The sequence below is a fragment of the Vespula pensylvanica genome, chromosome 12 (genome assembly GCF_014466175.1).
Source record: "Vespula pensylvanica isolate Volc-1 chromosome 12, ASM1446617v1, whole genome shotgun sequence".
NCBI classification, from domain to species: Eukaryota; Metazoa; Arthropoda; class Insecta; order Hymenoptera; family Vespidae; genus Vespula; species Vespula pensylvanica.
This window is the reverse complement of record NC_057696.1, coordinates 3,353,752-3,372,634: the sequence shown is the minus strand read 5'-3', so window position 1 is coordinate 3,372,634 and position 18,883 is coordinate 3,353,752. Positions and strand designations below refer to the sequence as shown.

General features: G+C 31.4%; 1 protein-coding gene across 8 annotated transcripts; it reads right to left on the bottom strand.

Moving 5' to 3' along the window:
• Positions 1-1,183: 1,183 nt before the first annotated feature.
• On the bottom strand, positions 1,184-18,748 carry LOC122633266 (phosphatidylinositol 3,4,5-trisphosphate 3-phosphatase and dual-specificity protein phosphatase PTEN). Of its 8 annotated transcripts, none has more exons than XM_043820961.1 (10): positions 16,504-17,372; positions 15,477-16,050; positions 15,174-15,390; positions 14,942-15,071; positions 14,581-14,859; positions 14,346-14,491; positions 14,102-14,265; positions 13,744-14,025; positions 13,491-13,668; positions 1,184-2,016 (listed from the first exon to the last, which is right to left on the bottom strand). In XM_043820961.1, the coding sequence occupies exons 2-10, from the start codon at positions 15,648-15,650 to the stop codon at positions 1,997-1,999; spliced, it is 1,590 nt and encodes a 529-aa protein (XP_043676896.1). In that variant the 5' UTR covers positions 15,651-16,050; positions 16,504-17,372; the 3' UTR covers positions 1,184-1,996. The 8 variants fall into 8 exon arrangements, with proteins under 8 accessions (XP_043676896.1, XP_043676894.1, XP_043676897.1 ...); XM_043820959.1 differs by lacking the exon at positions 1,184-2,016 and adding an exon at positions 6,632-8,368; XM_043820962.1 differs by lacking the exon at positions 1,184-2,016 and adding an exon at positions 11,192-12,978.
• Positions 18,749-18,883: the final 135 nt, after the last annotated feature.

The following is an 18,883-nucleotide window of genomic DNA, read 5'->3' as shown; positions in this document are numbered from 1 at the left end:
ATTCATTTATTGTACAGCATTAAAGTAGATGATCAAATAATTTATTTACGATCGATCGTGCCAAAAGCTTCTCAAAGCTTGTATGGTAAAAGAATAAACGTGTGTATATGTGTATGTCTGTTTTGTGTATATGTGTGTGTGTGTGTGTCTATCCTTTTACGCGACACTCTTTCCTATTAATTATAACAATTATAAAACGTACACAGTATGATGTCTACGTAACAATAGTGTTATTAAGATTCCACGTATGTGGCGTATAACAAGAAAAAATATATCGAGTATTAAACATCGGGGAGATAAATTTTAAATGTAACTACGTAACTCTTATATGCTGGACGTGTTACCATCTTTTAAATCTATGAAAAATATTATAAATATGTAATACGAGGAAACGTTTATTCATTCTCTCCAAAAAAATATATATAATCAAAAGATAAATTTCGAATGATTATTAAAGTCGTCAATTATTATTATTTTTTTTCTTCATATATATACATATATATATATATATATGTATATATATATGTATATGTATATTACAAATAACGATGCATCCTAGTCCTCGATACACCAAACTGCAACTGCAGATATTTGTTTAACAATTTAGAGGCACAAAGTTCTATCGGGCTAAGATGTAAGTCGATACACGATAAAATATTTGGAACGGATTTAATCTCTTTCCCTTTTTTTCTTTTATATATATATATATATATATATATATATATATATATAAAACTTAATAACGGAGAAACGGAATTGCAAAAATTATATTAAATAAAGAATAAGTCTGGCAATTGTATATAACAACTAATATTTCGTTTATCAAAATATGATTTTCGCGCGCTAATAATTTTGCCCATGCTAACTCACTATGGCAAGAAAGAATGTGTATTCTTCTTTATATTTTATTAATATATATAGAGAGAAAAATGCTAGAAAAACGTTGAAAAAAGAAAATAATAAAATAGAAATGAGAAGACAATGCGATGTCAAAAGATGATGCATTCGAATGAAAGAGAATATTAGATTAGTATTTAAGACGTTAAGATATCGATATTTGGCAACTATTCTCTCATTTTCGTAACAGTAATATATAATACACGTCCTATATTTAAAAAATTGACTGAATTATCTTTTTATTTTTCTTCTAAGAAAATTAAAAAAAAAAAAAGAAAAAAAAACCTGAAACTGCATTAAATATTAAACTTCTGAATATTCTATATTCTTTCCTAAAAAGAATAAAGAGAGAAAAAAAGAAGAAAAAAGAAAAAGAAAATACGAGCAGTCCAATCAAAAATGCAAGACGACATATAATTGAATGAAAAAATTTTTCGCGAAATAACTTCATTTTCTTTTCTTATTTAACTAATATAATCGTTATTTCATCGTAATTCAATTCTAAGTTTTTTAAACGATGCGTTTCGACTTACCACGGGCGTTCAACGAGCGCGTACGCTCTATTGTTATTTTATTATTATTATTATTATTATTATTATTATTATTATTATTATTAATATTAATATTAATTTTATTATTATTATTACTATTACTATTATTATTATTATTACTATTATTATTATTATTATTATTTTACTGTGTCTCTCTTTTTTTCAAATCTATTTTTTGTCTCTATTTTCTCAGTTATACACGACACTGTATATACCTGATGTTATTAAGAAACAAAAAAATATTATTGAGTGTAATATAAATTAAATATTTGTTACCTATGAAGTTAATTAAAAGGAAGAGAAAAAAAGAAGAAAAAAAAAAAAGAAAAAATGAAAAGAAAAAAAATTGATAAAGCTTGAGCTTGTACCAACAATTACAGGGGATGCGGGTATGCATGCGTAGCGAATGGCAGGCAGGTTACGATGGTCGATCGATCGTGATCTATCGATCAGATTCATAATCAAGCGATGTCTTGGCAGTCAGAGGATGATCGTCTGAGAAGGAGTTTAGCTCTGAATGGCCCGCCATCAGTCAAGTCGCATAATTTTCACACATACGTCGACTCCCCTGTAAGCAGACCAAGCGTCAGTCGCGAGCCAAAAAAAATAAATAATTATTGTTATTATTATTATTATTATTATTATTGCTATTACTATTGCTATTATTATTATTAATAATATTAATATTAATAATCTTTGTCTTGCTTTACAAACAAGTACTATTTTCATTCGTAAGATAAAATTGCATTCAAACACATGTGTGTATATATAGGATTTTTTGTGTATGTGTGAATGAATTGTAATCATGTGTGTATCTAATTAAAAAGATTAGAAAAGAAATAATGTGATAAACGAAAGAAATTTTGGATGATGTTGACCTAAATATTAACTGTAGAATCAATTAAATGGCATTGCGAATGAATCTAAATAAGAAATGTCGGTAATATAAAAAAAATTACTATACATAACTGTTATTTACATGGTACGGATTATCTTATGCGTAAAGTATTATTGTCTGAAAAAAAATTAAATATAAATTATTTGATTAATGTTATACGCATGTGTAGAAAAAATTAAATTTATGTATATACACACACACATACGTACATACATACATACATATATATATATATATGTCTGTGTGTAACGAAATGTAAAAAAAAAAACAAAAAATCTGTTTAGAAAAGATGTATGTCAAAGAAGATAGTTAAATAAATGGAATATGTACTTATATGCGAAACGTGCAATGTAATGTTAATCGAAGTACATATTTTGAAAAGTAGTCGTCATACCTCCTGACAGAAGTTTAATTTTTTTTTTGTTTTTTAGATGGACAGAAGAATAGTAGCGGTAGTAGAATAGTAGTGTAGTAGTAGTAGTAGTAGCAGTAGAAGTAGCAGTAGTAGTAGTAGTAGTAGTAGTAGTAGTAGTAGTAGTAGTAGTAGTAGTAGTAGTAGTAGTAGTAGTAATAGTAGTAGTAGCAGTAGTAATAAGGTAAAGCTTTGAGAATCGTGTACGAAGAGAATGTTATAAATTAGAAATAGAAGAAAAATTATTACGTGTTTCTCGTTTATATTTTAAAACAGATTTTGCATGAATTATATAAAAGTGGGCCGTCGTAAAGAACGTAACTTATAAAACGGTACTTATATGATCTCTATATAGCGAAGGAAAAAACGTTTCTCGTGAATGTATGTATAAGTTATACAAAGAACAGTATCTCATTCGTATTTTCCTTCTATTTGTTCTTTTTTGTTTTTTCTCTTTTTTTCGTTCTCTCTCTCTCTCTCTCTCTCTCTCTCTCTCTTTTTCTCTTTTTTGGGAATAAACCTTATCTTCTTCTCTTCCGCTTATTATTCATTATTCTTTCTTTCTCTCTTTCTCTCTTTATATTCATATTTTTCTTTTCCCTTTTTATTATTTCACTTCAAGTTTCTGATCTTCTCTATCATCCTTTCGAGATTGATCGTATATAACGATATAAAACGAGGTATCGCAAAGATGACAATCCAGTTTTTGTTTGAGAAACGGACGACTCGAAAAAAATCAGGATCAAAGTGATAAAAGATCATTCCACTTGCGTTCTATTGCCCGTCAATGAACGATATGAGACGATCTAATAATAAACAATACGCGATACGCGTGTATGTACAAGAGAGACCAACTATGATACACGGTATCGTTTGTCCTTGTCATACCTCATTTTTTGACACTTCATTTCTTTCTCTCTTTCTCTCTCTCTCTCTCTCATTCTGTCTCTGTCTCTATCTCTAAGCAATCCGCGCGCAACACATTCTCCTTTTTTTTTCTCATTTTTCACACTTTATACAGAATTTAAGGAAAGTATTATCCTTTCCTTTTTCTCTTTCTCTCTATTTTTCTTTTTTTTTTTGTATTCCAATACAACCATGTACATTCCTTACGCAAATTTCATAGGTAACATTTGTTTCTTTTTGCGTTGATCGAAACGTACGTCGTGTTTTTGTAAGAATTTATTTTAATCTATATCAACACTGAGGTACTTATTTTTTTTTTCTTTTGTTTTGTTCATTTTTTTTATTATGTAATGCAAAAAGAAAAAAAAATTTCTCTGTCACACACACACACACACACACACACACACACGGAACGCAATTTTCTTTCTTTTTTTCTTTTCAACCTTTCCGTATAAATCGTTTATGATTTATCTTGATGTTAATTGTAATCAATGAAAAATATATCGCCAGTGCTTTAAATACAAATTTCAATTTAGGTGTTATCCACGAAAATACAAATCGCTTATGTACTTTCTACAAATACAATGATCCGTATTTATAATCACGTAATAACGGAAAAAGGAAGGAAAATTTTTTGACGATTTGTACATTACTCGTGAAATACCCTATATATGCAGAAATTCTTATTCAAGTCAATTTGGATCGAATCGATCTTTTCGGCATATTTTTCGTAAATAGTCTCGTTCAATTTCAATAAAAATTACCCTTGTAACAATTGCCATAAAGGTCTATCATAAAACAAAAATTAAATCTATGAAAAATCGTGTTTGTTTAAAAAAGAAAAAAATATATCATATGCACAAGATAACGATCGATTTACCAGTTGACGTCGAATTTACAATCTTATCTTTTCTCCCTCCATTTTTCTCTCTCTCTTTTCTTTTTCTGTTAAGAATAATGAAACACGTCAGTAGCGTAATTGGACAAAGTACTTTTTTCCCTTTCGCTCTCTTTCTCTCTCTTTCACTTTCTCTCATTCTCTCATTCTCTCATTCTCTCTCTCTCTCTCTCTCTTTCTCAATATTCCTTTTACTACCAAAAATAAGAACTTTGTACTACAATTCTTAGTCGAACTTACTGTTATCTATTGTTAGCCCTATTTTATATAAAGGAAGATATAAAATATTTCCATTAACATCTTGGGCAATGAAATTTACCTAATCAGATATATCACAACGGTAATCACTAATTATGTAAGCATCGCTAATCAAAAATGATAAAGTGTCCGTTTTACACAATCGTTTCTTTATTTTCTCTTTCTCTCTCATTCTTTCTCTTTCTCACATGCCATCATTTTTTCCTTGCCTTTCTCTCTCTCTCTCTCTTTCTATTATGGCATAAACAAAGTGTCCCATTTGTTATCTATTTGTATCATTATGAAACAATGAAGCATTTCTCTTTTTTATCAGTTCGTGTCGTTTTTCGATTAATAAACAATACAGTGTGGCCTTCATATTTTTTTCTTTTTTTTTTTTTTTTTTCCTTAACGAATCACCTTGAATGATTTCTATTGGATTTTTTGTTTTCCTTCTTGTTCGACATTTGCATTATTTTTCTACGATAGATTTCATTATTATTATTATTATTATTATTATTATTATTATTTTTATTATTATTATTACACGACTAATATGAACGGCGACTGTACACGCGTTACAATGAAATTTGGATAATTGCCATTTTTTTCTTTGTGTGTTCTTCTCTACTCTTCTAAATCACGCTTCTCTCGCGTGAAATGACGATTAGGAACATGGCACGATATTTTTCTATTTCTCGAACCGAAAATAATTTAAGTTTCGAACGTAAGCAACTGCATCTTATCATCGATCGAGAAAGAATAAAAAAAAAAAAAGAAAGAACTTGTCGAAGGCAAGAAACGTCGTAGTTTCAAGTGGACTACGTGCTAAAAGTGTGATCAAATAAATTACAAGTATATGTATATGTGTATTTATGTGTTTATGTATATACGTGTGTCCGTGAATCACGTAGGACGGCGTCGAGACTCTTGTTCTGCACATTCAATAAATTATTTTTTTTTCGCTCTCTCTTTCTCTCTCTCTCTCACTCTCATTCTCACGTTAATATAGTTCGCGAATTAACAACCAAACACTATAACATCGCAATTATACAGTACGTTTCGTTCATTCGAAGATTTCCTTTTCACGATGATGAAAATTATATTTCATTTTATTTTCTTCTTCTATCTTATTTTCTTTCTCTCTCTCTCTCTCTCTCTCTCCTTCCCCCTCTCCGTCTCTTTCTCTTTCTTTACTTTTCTTTTTTTATTCTTCATTTGTACGTTTTATTAATCGAAAAATCAACAACTATGTACCTCATCGAACGTGTTCGCCTGCGAACAGTACAATTGTATTGAAGATCGTTTCTTAGCAGCCCTCCCTTCCCTCTCTTATTCTTTACATATATACTATATATATATATGTATGTATATAAACTAGATAGATTTAAATGAGGCACGATGTAAATACCTTACAATCTTAATATGCTGTCGTATTAAAAGGCTCACAGTAAATGAATTTCCGACTTCGTTGAAGACGAAAGGCAAAATTTTTACGAAATATCAAATTAAGAAGAAAAAAAGATGAAGATAAAGGTAAAGAAAAGAAAGGAAAAGAAAAGAAAAGAAAAGAAAAAAAAAAGAAAAGAATAGAAAGAAGAAAAATAACAAACATATTTTAAGATCGTGACAGAAAACGTAGTAAATGCGAAACGAAGATTGCGATACAGTGGTGTGAATGAACAAGTTCATGAATATCGAGGATAAATGTATATAAGCTCTATATATAATTTATTTTCTATATTATTTACACTCTAATAAGCTGTTTAGAATCTTCATATTCTTCGGAAATGAAGATTCTACGTATTCCTATTTTGTTTTTTTTTTTTTTCTTTCTTTCTTTCATGCACATCCTTCAAACACTCCGCATGCCGAAATATTGTTAAAATATTAAGCGGGTAAGTCTCATCGAAATTTTTATTCTCGATTAAATTAAATTTGATTATGACGAAAGAAAAAAAAATATATATATATATATTTCATACAAAATGTTTTATTGATTAGACGAAACGTAATATATATTATATCTACGAAATGACGACGAGTTAAATCGCATCGGCTTTCGATATTTGTGACTTTGTACAAAAATATACGTATATTTTAGCCGATCACAAAATCGAACATTTCCAATTAAGAAAGAAAAAAATAAAAAGAAATAAGAAATTAAATATCGAATAAGAGAAGTAATCAATGTCAAACTTTCTAATTCAGCAGTATTAAAAAGTCCGCAAAGAAATAAATTTTATATCGAAGTAGATTGATGAAAATTCGACGAAAACTTAGGGGGAAGGCGGAGTGGGCGATCGAGGTTCGTGGGGTGGGGAGATCAATAGGATCATTTGTAAAAATTTTTTTCGAGTCGAGATATTTTATCGGTACATCCCATTCATTTCTTGACGCGCATTATTGACTTACGATATTTATCCCTTATTTAAGAAAATAGTCTTGTTCTATACGGCATTATTTTCTTCACACAATCAGTCCATTTAGTTTACACCATAATACGTGCTTTCTCACTATAGTGCAGCAGCTTCACGTGTTATTTTTCTTTTTTTTTTTTCTTTTCTTTTTTCTTCTTCAGCAATTGCGATCGATGTCTCTTTTTCTTGTCATTTCGACAAATTCGAAAAGTCTTTCGTACGCTAACATCGTAAGAAAATCGTCGATTTACAATATTGATATGCGATAAATAAAAGAAAACAAAAATACGCACAATTTGATCCACGATTATTTTCAAATTTATAATACAATTTTATAAGAGATTGCTCTGCCCAAATGTTCAAAAATAAAATAAAATAAAATAAAATAAAGTAAAATAAAATAAATAAAAAGTATATTCGTCTATCGATCTTTCAATATATGCATTCATTAACTTTCAATTTTGTATAGACGCAACATACATCCCTATTTTGTTAATACTTCCATTTCTTTGTCAATATTATTTCGAACAAACGATTTGCTAATGGGTGCCCAGAGATGAGAATTTTATCTTTGCTTTGCTTTTCTTTCCTTCTCTACCTTAATGAACACAATCCCGATAACGATATAACGTTGCTGCTTTGTACATAGGAATACAAATATGATTAATTTTGATTTAATACTAACTGCTAGAAATATTCTCTGGTTACCCCTGCGTTACTTAACAACACTCGTAATGGGCACTTAAATTAATTCGTAATTTACGAGAAAATTTATTTCTATTGCCGAAATCAAATAAATCTAATCTCATGTTACAAAGTAATTGCTCGTTATTAAATAAATAGAAAAAAAAAAAGAAAAAAAAAAGAAAAAGAAAAAACAAATCAAAAAAAGAGAAGAAGAAGAAGAAGAAGAAATATTTTGCGAACAAATTTCACATTGTCAAAATCTTAAACGTAAAACACGAATATGGCAGAGACCTATCAGCTCATTTACTTTGTACATTTAATGATGTTTATCTGATAACTAAAGATAACATTGACACGGTAGTTGAAAGATGAATAAGGGTGATGTGCGATGTGCTCACAAAAGATCTATCATCCCTCCATCAGATAGTAGACGATACCGGCCAACGCGTTGATCCATGTCCACTATGGGCGAACAGACATATAGATACAATCAGTCAGTCACTATCTACGGTTATTCTGACATCGTATTATTATTATTATTATTATTATTATTATTGTTGTTGTTGTTATCATTATTATTGTTGTTATTATTATTATTATTATTATCATCAATATTAAATGGTATTATTGTTAACAATTAATATTGAAGAGGACATAGTGCTATTTTCTCTCAAGTTACAAATATCTCTTTAACTCAATAATAATTTCACATTAATAACATTCATAATATATACGTATATCTATATTATTGACATAAACTTAGGATATTAAATGAAATTTGTTAATGATGTTGTTAAAGAAATTTTTACAATTCGATCGGATGAATCATTCAATTACTTTTTTTTTCTGATCTCGGGTTAAAGAAATATGTAGCACTTTTCTTATGTACATTCATAATGATAAACATGCAATAAAGAACACGAAAGGATTTTTTTTTATAGAAAGAAGAAAATAGATAATTATAGTCACTCGCATTTGCCACTTCTACCCTTCTCATGTGATGCGTTTACATAAAAATGTAACGTGTATATATATATATATATATATATATATATATATATATATATACACATGTCTGTGTGTAAATGTTACACGAAGAAGGATAATATAACTTGCAATAATGTACTTACACGCAGCATGCAAGGAATAGAGTGCAAGGAAAGCAGATGCACCGATCTGAGAAAATATTTCGCTACGTATTATCGAAATTTCGGTGAGAATAAAAGCTGTTCACAGATGATGAAAAAACATTTATCATAATACACACTCGTGTCTCGTACAATGACTTTCTAATTATGGCAATACAATATTACATGTAAGAAAATAACTCTGAAACTTTACCGCTACTCATCAATGCATATCCATTACACCGCATACGCTAAAAGTTATAATTAAAGAAATACGCTAATGATATATTAAAGAAATAAAGAAACGATATATATATATATGTATATATATATATATATATATATATATATATATATAGAATTTCACTTTGTACCTTCGGAAAAGCAGTCACAAACGGGGGAAGTCTCAAATATTATATATAATAGAAGTAAATACTGGAATTATAATAGTAAAAAATATTATAATAGCGTAGATAACTAAAAAGTAGAAATTAAATATCTATATGTTCATAACTAATCATTATTACTCAAATCATTGGATCGATGAGAGAACAATGTATTATACATTCTGTAAAAAAGTAGGAGACATGAATACATTGTAGACACATTCTCATGTATATGTATGTGCGTGCGTGTTCTTATTTGTAAAATATGAAATACAAAAGTACGCTTGTAACACAACATTGTATTTAAAAACCATTAACAGTTTAATTGTGATAATAATAGCAGGTATGTCTCTGATGGTGATATTGAGAATAATAGTAACAGCAGTAGCATTTGTAATAATAATTGTGGTAATGATAATTATAATATAACAACGGTATAGAGATAATAATAGTAATTATAATAATAATAATAATAATAATAATAATAATAATAATAATAATAATAATAATAATAATAAGTAATATATAGTATCACAAATATAATTATTATATAATCGTTAATAAATGTGTCTCACAGATTTTATATGTTTCAGACATTATACAACAATCTCTTTAATTTTTTTTTTTATTATAAATTACCAACATGCAATATAATACAAGGATTAGAACAAAATTATAAATGTCATAGGGCTCTGATATTCCAACGTTACAGGCAAATTTTAAAACTGTATAAAAAGCATTAAGGAAAAATATTGATTTTTTGTTTTGCATATTGACGATAAGAACAATAATAGATAATCGTGCATTTTACTTTCAGAAGTATAAAATTGTATCTTCGACTGTACATTTATACAATGTAAAAAGCAGTATTAAGTTTAAAGTACTAATGACTATTAAGGAATAATATTTTTTTAAAAAAAGACAAAATACTTATGTATGTGAACATCCAGACGCAATATCTTGTAAATGATGTATATATTATTGTAAACAGTAAATTGTTACTAATACATCTATAGTAATTAACACTACATATTTACAAGATTGTTGTGTTTGGATAAAAAAAAAAAAAACCGAACGATGCTGGCTTCAGGGATACCCTTCTAAAAATTAGATTTATTTTTTTATAGACTCTTACACTATATCGAATTATGTTGCTTGTCATATTTTTCTTTTTTCTTTTTTTTTTCTTTTTTTTTTCTTTTTTCTTTGTTTTCTTTTAACGATAAAAACGTATTAATGTAATACACCTTTGTACTATTCATTTGATTTATACAAAAGTTCTATTAATTTCTATATATACCTCATAACTACATAAATTTTTTATATAATATAACTGAAAGTATGATATATATATATATATATATATATACATACATACACATACACACATTATTATTAATTTTATGACATATAGAAACATTATATGTCATTTTATATAGATAGATTGTGTAATATAAATTAGTGTATAATGAAAAATAATTTCCTGCAAAAATAATAGCTTTTAAATAGATGTTTATAAATGAAAAAAATAAATACAAATTTACAAAAATAATTACACTTATATATCAAAACTGAAAAATCAATATTACAATAATTTCATGCAAACAACATTTTAGAAACATGCTTCTAGAATCAAATTCCAATTATTTCCAACTAATAATGACCCTAAAGCCAGACTGTATTTTACTTATTATCAACTTGTAGTACCTAAACACCATTACTCGCTTTTCAACAGTAAACTAAGTTAAAATTGTGTGTGATCTTTGTATATATTAAAAAGAGAAATATATATATATATAAACGGTAGAAAGACGATTTTAATTCATTGATAAACTAAATTCTGATTTTTTCTTTAAATCTGAATTCTATAGGTCCCTTATAAACTGATTTTTCAACTTTTGCTTAAAGTAAGTAAGCACCAGCCTAACTGAAAATTACTAATTTAATAATATAATTTAAATTCATACAATTCAAAATAAGAATTAAATTTTCCCTGTTCTCACTTTGCAGAGAGGTACACAGTTTTCATATTAATAATCACAAATTTGAACATGTATAAAATATCAATTTTAAGACCGCTCTTTAAAACTGTATATTTTATAGTATTTATAAATACTCGCGTATCTGTAAGATACGCACTGTTCAATATTTGTGATAGAGATTATCTTTTGATAACATTGATTATATCTCTACAACTAAATAATAAAATGTGCAATGAAGAAGTTTATTATTTTTATATTAGCATATTTTTATCAGGTATCTTTTAAATATTTTCGTATATAACGCTTTACTGCTACCTTTAACTCAATTATTAAGATTAGTATATTCTACAGTGAAATACATATTTTTTTTTTTTTTGTTTGATTAAACAAAATGTGTTTTGATGTTAAATGAATGTTTGGTTGTATGGGAAATATCAAGGGGAAAAAAAGTTTAAACATTGCACAGCCTAATGAATAGTGTTTAGAAAAAATTTCTTTACATGATAAAAATAGAAAAAAAGAAAAGAAAAATAAAACAGAAGAAATCTCTTGATACATATATCATTGTCAATATTATTTTACAAACTCTTACTATAATTATTTGTAGCAGTCTATACACAAATTGACTTTGGTATTTCCAAAGTACTAATCATCACTATAACGTTTTTTTTTTTATATATTATCAAGATACACTCTCTATTTTTAATAGAAATAGAAATCTAAATTTAACAAGTTTTTTTATGCCTGAGCAGATATAGACATCTTATGTTATAAACTAATAAAATCAATAATGTTTGTAATTCTACTATATGCATGTATAGTTAGAAATACGACAAACATATTTGATGATTGAAATGTACTATATCGTATATTAATATGTCACATGGAAGTTACAAACTTGTTTAGAAGCAAGAACTACCACATTGAAAATGTACTATTTACAATAATCCTATATCATAATTCCAGAAGCAATTTTATAAAGTTGTTCAAAATAAATTGGATTAAACACTTAATACTGTAGAAACAGATAGAATAATCAATAAGAGGATCAATTAAAAATAGATTCTTAATTACTTATCAATAGTTGTTAATAATCCCCAATACCCAAAAAAGGCAAGGAGTTGCTGTAAGACATGCAAATAATATAATAGTGCAACAAAAACTTCTAATTTTGTGCTGTGGTAAGATTTGTATAATTTTAATATGTACCATACTCTTTGCATGAGAAAATAGATTAGGATAAGATAGATTAGATCTCTAAACATTATTACGTTCACTTTCACAAATACGTGTCGGCAGAATTTCATTATTGTAACAAAAAATAAAGAAGATTATCGAATGTAAAATTTTGTTTGTATTCTCCTATTACAATTAACCAAGAGATTTCTCATTACTATTTGTAAGATTAATAAAATGACTAATTTTTCAATGAAAGATTAATATATTTTGACAATATTTATTCTAACTGGAAAAAGAAGCAAATGTCATACAAGACGGGATTACAAGAATTTCCAACCATGATCAAAATAAAAAAGAATCCTTATGCATTTTTGGTAGATGCTTTACCACATTTCATGCTGAAATAGTGCGGAAAAGTCAAATAATAAATGTCTTTAAATTGTACTCTCTTAACAAGCAATAGTGTGTGTGTGTGTGTGTGTGTGTGTGTTTATGTATAAAACAGAATATGTGTATGCATGTGTGCATACTATTTATATAATATATATGTATATATGTATATATATACATACATATATATATACACACACACGCTACAAATCTTTTCAAACTTAAAAACTGAAGTTACATAAATCTGCAAAGTTTAATGCCAGTTGAAAGAACTCAGTTTCTAAGAGTTTCCAAGATCAACGAATCGACTATGTATCTAACGTGGATGAACGAACAAATGTTGAAGAACGTTTTACACTAGCCGTGCTTTGCCTAGGACTATTCCTACTTTTATCTCCACGTGAGAGTAAACCTTTAGCTGTTTCTCTGAGACTAGTTCTTTGGTGGGTATTAACATGTGTATGGCTACTGCTGTGTGTAAGATTGTGGTGATTCACCACCAGAGATGCAGAAGACTCACCAGATTCCCAACCATCTTCATCTCCCGTTGTATCGCATTCACTGCTATCCGCTTCACTGGATTCGCTGGGCGTTTCCTGACCACCCATTCCTATTTGTACACCCTCTCCCAACCTATTCGTTGTCGCTGGCACAGCCGGCGAATTACTTCCACCAACTCGGTGCATAAATAAACTAACCTGAAATTAGTAAATATTGTTATGAGATACAAATTTAGGAACGATAATCGGCCGATAATCGACGGTAGAACTCACTTTAAAATCTGCACTGTAGATTTTGTGATGTTTGTCTTTATGTGCGTCGTCTAAGCCCCACTTGTCTATGCTCAAAACAAGAGTAGGTGGCATGGGTCCAAGGCTAGCTAGAGATCCTGTTCGGGGTTTTACATGTGACATCACCATCGGTAATTCCATGGCTGTACCATCGCAACTCAATGCCCTCGTCGATCGTTCAACCGGTAATTCCCCGTTATCATACTCGGATGAAACGTGATCGCGTACAAAAAATGTATTAAACCAAAAGTGGAACAGCTTTTCCTAAGAACAATAGAATAATTTTCAAGTCGATTAACAAGCGCAAAGAGATATTTTTATAGAAACTGTAATCGTATACCTTTCTCTTCATTTTTGGCCTATTATAGAAGTCCACTCGAATATCACCTGTTAGAGCCACATTATGTTGTAACGGAATACAAATAGAATGCATTCCTTTTCGTACCTCGTGAACTTCTGAACTAAATACCTTCTTATTTGATTCGGATATTACAAAATGCAGATCTAAAATATAGATCATAAATTAGAATGTATCATATTATTTTAATATTTAAACGATTAATGTAAATTATCATTCTCCTTACAGCCTTGGCCCCCGTTAAAAATGGGAACTGGATCCAATTGAATTTTTCGTAGAATTAATGTAATTGGCTGGTAATTTAGACCCTCTTGAACGAGAGTAGCATAATAACCCACGTACCTCCTTTGGGAAGGTATTGTTACTCCTTTCCTAATTACAAAATTTTATATCATATACTATTATTATATAGAAATAATAATATTAGCGTAGTACGGCGAAGCGGTTAAAAAAGAACCTACCTATCGTGTGTTCTTTTGGTACCATAATAGTTAAGAGCTTCTGTGGCAGTGGGGAACTGTTTGCTGTGAAGAAGGTAGCAACATACCATAACACCAGTTCGTCCTTTACCTGCTTTACAGTGAACTACTGCTACATTTTCTTTATGCAAAGAAAGCCACGTGTGTACATCTTCGCAAAATGGCTTAATTTGTTCCAACCTTGGTGGATTATGATCATCGAATGCATACGTAGCAACTCTTTGCTTAAACTTGTTAAAATCGTAGGACCTCTCGGAACACCTAGAAAGGGAGAAAATTGAAAAAAATTATTATAGGTACAAAAATAATATAGAATTAAATAAAATAAAAAAGTGATATTTACAAGTTATAAATTTTATAATGATCCTTATGTTTAGATTCTAGCAGTTTGACAACATCATCAATATGATTTCTGTATACTCCTTCCAACTTTTCAGCAGGAAATCCCATAGCTATTAAATTGTCTCGTATATCTATTTACAATAAAATTAAGGAATATGTAATAACGCGTTTTGCACCTGTATACAATGAATACTTATAAACGAATAGTTTAAATTATAAATTCGAAAGGTTACATGTGAGATCAAGATCGAAGCCATCTTCTTTGAAACGTTTACGACGTTTACTGACAAGCCCCTTTATGGGGTTAGTCATTTTCATATTACTAATAGTATTGGCCATACTCGGCTGGTTTTGCTCCACCTCTCCGATATCAATTACAACTAGTCCAATCTCCAATTTTTCCTCTGCAGCCTCTTCTTGTGCTTTGTAATTTTCAAAAACCTTTTTGACCTGTTTAAAGAGATAAATCTAATTAAAATCATTTACGATTTATACTATAAATTAAATCTTACAGATACAGAATATAAAAAATATACCTGTGGCTTGTGAGCTGAGGCGTCACATAAGCCCAGTTCTGGTCCTCTTTGTTCCTCCAGACAAACATGGAGGGGAGTTACCGACGCCGAAATATGCTCAGAGATCTTACTGTTCAACCTGCTGCTAGTAGGTCTCCTGCAGGAAAAGCATATACCCATCAATTCCCAAAGCATGTGTTCCTTTTATTATCCATTTCATAGAGACTTTTTATCTTTCTTCCATAACGTTTGATAACTTTGTTCCAATCCGGTTGTAACGTCACTCTACAACCACCACCACCACCACCACCACCAGCAGCAGCAGCAGCAGCTTGACGCAAGTATTGAAATGTCAGCTTACACAAAATTAGAGCTTTGTTTTACAGAACCACATTGCACAACACAAAACGTGAGCAAACACTGCTCTTTATGCTCTTATTCAGAAATCAAAGATTTTATAACGACCACTGGATTCGTGGTTCTTAAACAAAGGACGAAGACCTAGCGTTCAAAATATCTCCCTTAGATTCTGATCTCGTGTTTCCACCGAATGCTGACACGAATAACCACCACCACTGCTGTCTGAGGACAAACACTAGAGATGCAATAACTTTCCTTTAGAACGATCAATCGAATAGATAAAAAAGAAACGTTATGTCAGTATGATACGGATGCAAATCTCTCTGTGGGAGATTTATCATATATCAGGAATCACAATTAATTTAAATATCAATGCGTATGTAACTTTAAAATAAAAACAAAACAAAAAAAAGAAAAGAAAAGAAAAGAAAAAACTGACTTCGAAATGGTCGATCGTAAAGCTCATTAAGAAATGATTAGAGACCGAAAACGTTTCTTCGCGACAGAACATTTAGTAACTTATGAAAGAAGACGAATTACGAAGTGAGAAAGGAGAGAAAAAAAAGGAAGTTAGAATCGTAATCGTACGATCGACTTTATATATCGGGGAGATGAAAAAAAAAAAATCGATGTTCTTCGATAAAAAAAAAAAAAAAAAAAAAAAAAAGAAGAAGAAAAATTAACGTACAATTACGAATGCAAAAAAGGTGCACGATTTCGGTGTTTTAGATTCTTTCTTTCCAATTTCAGTTCCCTGCGAGATCTCGAAAGAACGCGCTCCGCAGCGAGAAAAACCGTGACGACGAGCGGAGAAGAACGAAAGGTTAGGTTAAGCACCATTTGCAATGCCGGAGAGCCTCTTCGACGCACGATACGTTTTTTACGCCAGTTTCACTGGCACATCGTTCGGGCTATTTCGTCTTCTCGATGAAGCGATGCCTTTTCACATATTGCTCGCATAGAATTTAACGAACTTCTCGCGAGAGAGACACGATTCTCGTATCGAAAGATCCTCGATCTTTCGTGCTCGTTGAAAAACCGGCCAGAAACGTTCGAACCATGTTCATCGATATCCACTTCTCTCTCTCTCTCTCTCTCTCTTTCTTTCTCTCCCTCTCTTTTTCACTCTCTCACTCTTTCTTTCTCTCTCTCTCTCTCTCTCTCTCTCTCACTCTCACACACACACACACATACACTCCGTCCGTTCTCCTACGCGAGATCACGGCGTGTCCTGCGACGATGAAACGCAGCAGACCTCTAATTCGAAATTGCTATCTTCGACGAGTTCGTCTTCCTGCATCGAGAAGGAGCAACGGCGAAGTATAGAAGATAACACACGATCGAACGCGTCTCTCGAAACACTCGCGACCGCACGACTCACTGTCGTCCCACGTTTTCTTAGCACGGTCGTGTCATCGTGTCAGAATCGGAACACTTGCTCGTCGTACTCTACGTACGACACACGACGCTTACTCGCGTCCAAGACACATATTCATTTTACACGAGTACATACGTATACGGCACTCGCGCGGATTCATGCGTGTTGGTTCGCGCGCGGCGGCTGCGCACAGTATATACATACACATACACACGACGCGACGTCGATGTGGTGATGGTGGTGGTGGTGTAGTGTGGTGTGGTGGTAGTGACGATGGTTTACTACCGCGAGTGACACACGTATATTACACATATATACATACGTGTATCTCTCGTAGACAGGGAACAACGATACACACGTTTTCTCGGATCATCTACGACGTTGAGAAGGTGCGACACCAATGTACTCGTGTCAACGTACGTGAGCGCTCTCCTTCACACGGACGTATATACACCGAATATAGCGGGATTCGCGATGAGAGGGGACACGCACGCGTACGCAGCAGCCAACCGCGCATACACGCGCCTGCCGGGGAAGGGAGATAGATAGATATATATATATATTATATACAGATATATGTGTATATATATACACACACATAACACACACATATATATATATATATATATGATGATATAGATAGAAAGAAAGAAAGACAGTAGACGCACACACTCACCAACAACGCATCGGAGCGTGCACACCGTGCAGGTGTGTTGCAGCGCACGGCTGTCCGTCCACTTTATAACCGAGCGAGTCTCGTCGATATTCGTCGTCCGCTTTTACGGACACTCATACTGGAATCCGAGCGTTCTCCACGCTCTTCTCTCTACGTCGAGGCGCATTTTTCTCGTTTTTTTCTCTCTTTCTGTCTGTCTCTTCTTTCGCTTTCCTCCGCGTTCTTTTAGCCTTGCAATCGTCCGCTCCTAATTCACGCGCGCGAGGTACGTATATGTACTATCGAGATGCTTCGTGTATGTGGTAACCGCTAAGAGGGGGAGGAAACGAAAAAAAGCAAAGGAAAGAAACAAAAGAAAAAAAAAAAACAAAAAGAAAAGGGAGCGAAAAGCCACGCTTAATTAGCGAACGGAAGTGGTGCTACTCCTCGTAAGCGTCCATCTCAAATACTGCTTCCATAGGCGACTGTTAAACGGAATTATTGGTAAAACTTGCACAGCCAAACTTTTCACCACCGGCGCCATTCACGACAACGCGTTCATGTCGCGTGCATACACCACAGTCGTTTCTCGTACGGAGGAGAATGGATGATGACGATAGACCGCTTACACCGCGGCATTACAAGGGAGGGCAGAGGCTTTGTCCTGGCTCGCTCTTGGTCTCTATCTCTATCTCTCTCTATCTTTCTTTCTCAGTGAGTTTGGTTCCTGGAAATTCTCACCGAACGATGGCGGCGCTCCGCTGTCTCGCTTGGCGCGCATGCGCGCTTGGTTTTCTCTTCGCCGACCAATCAACTCCACTCTTGTCGATGTCGTACGTGTGCGACATGCTCTCTTCTTGAACGCTCATTGGTCGATTATAATCGATATGCGATAACGTCGACCAATCGACAACGAGCTTCAAATTTCGAATAACTACACAGCCACTACGTATCGAATTATACACGCACGGATTTTAAATTTACAATTTAAATTCATTTTACGAATTTATATGTTACAATATGGATTAAACGCCG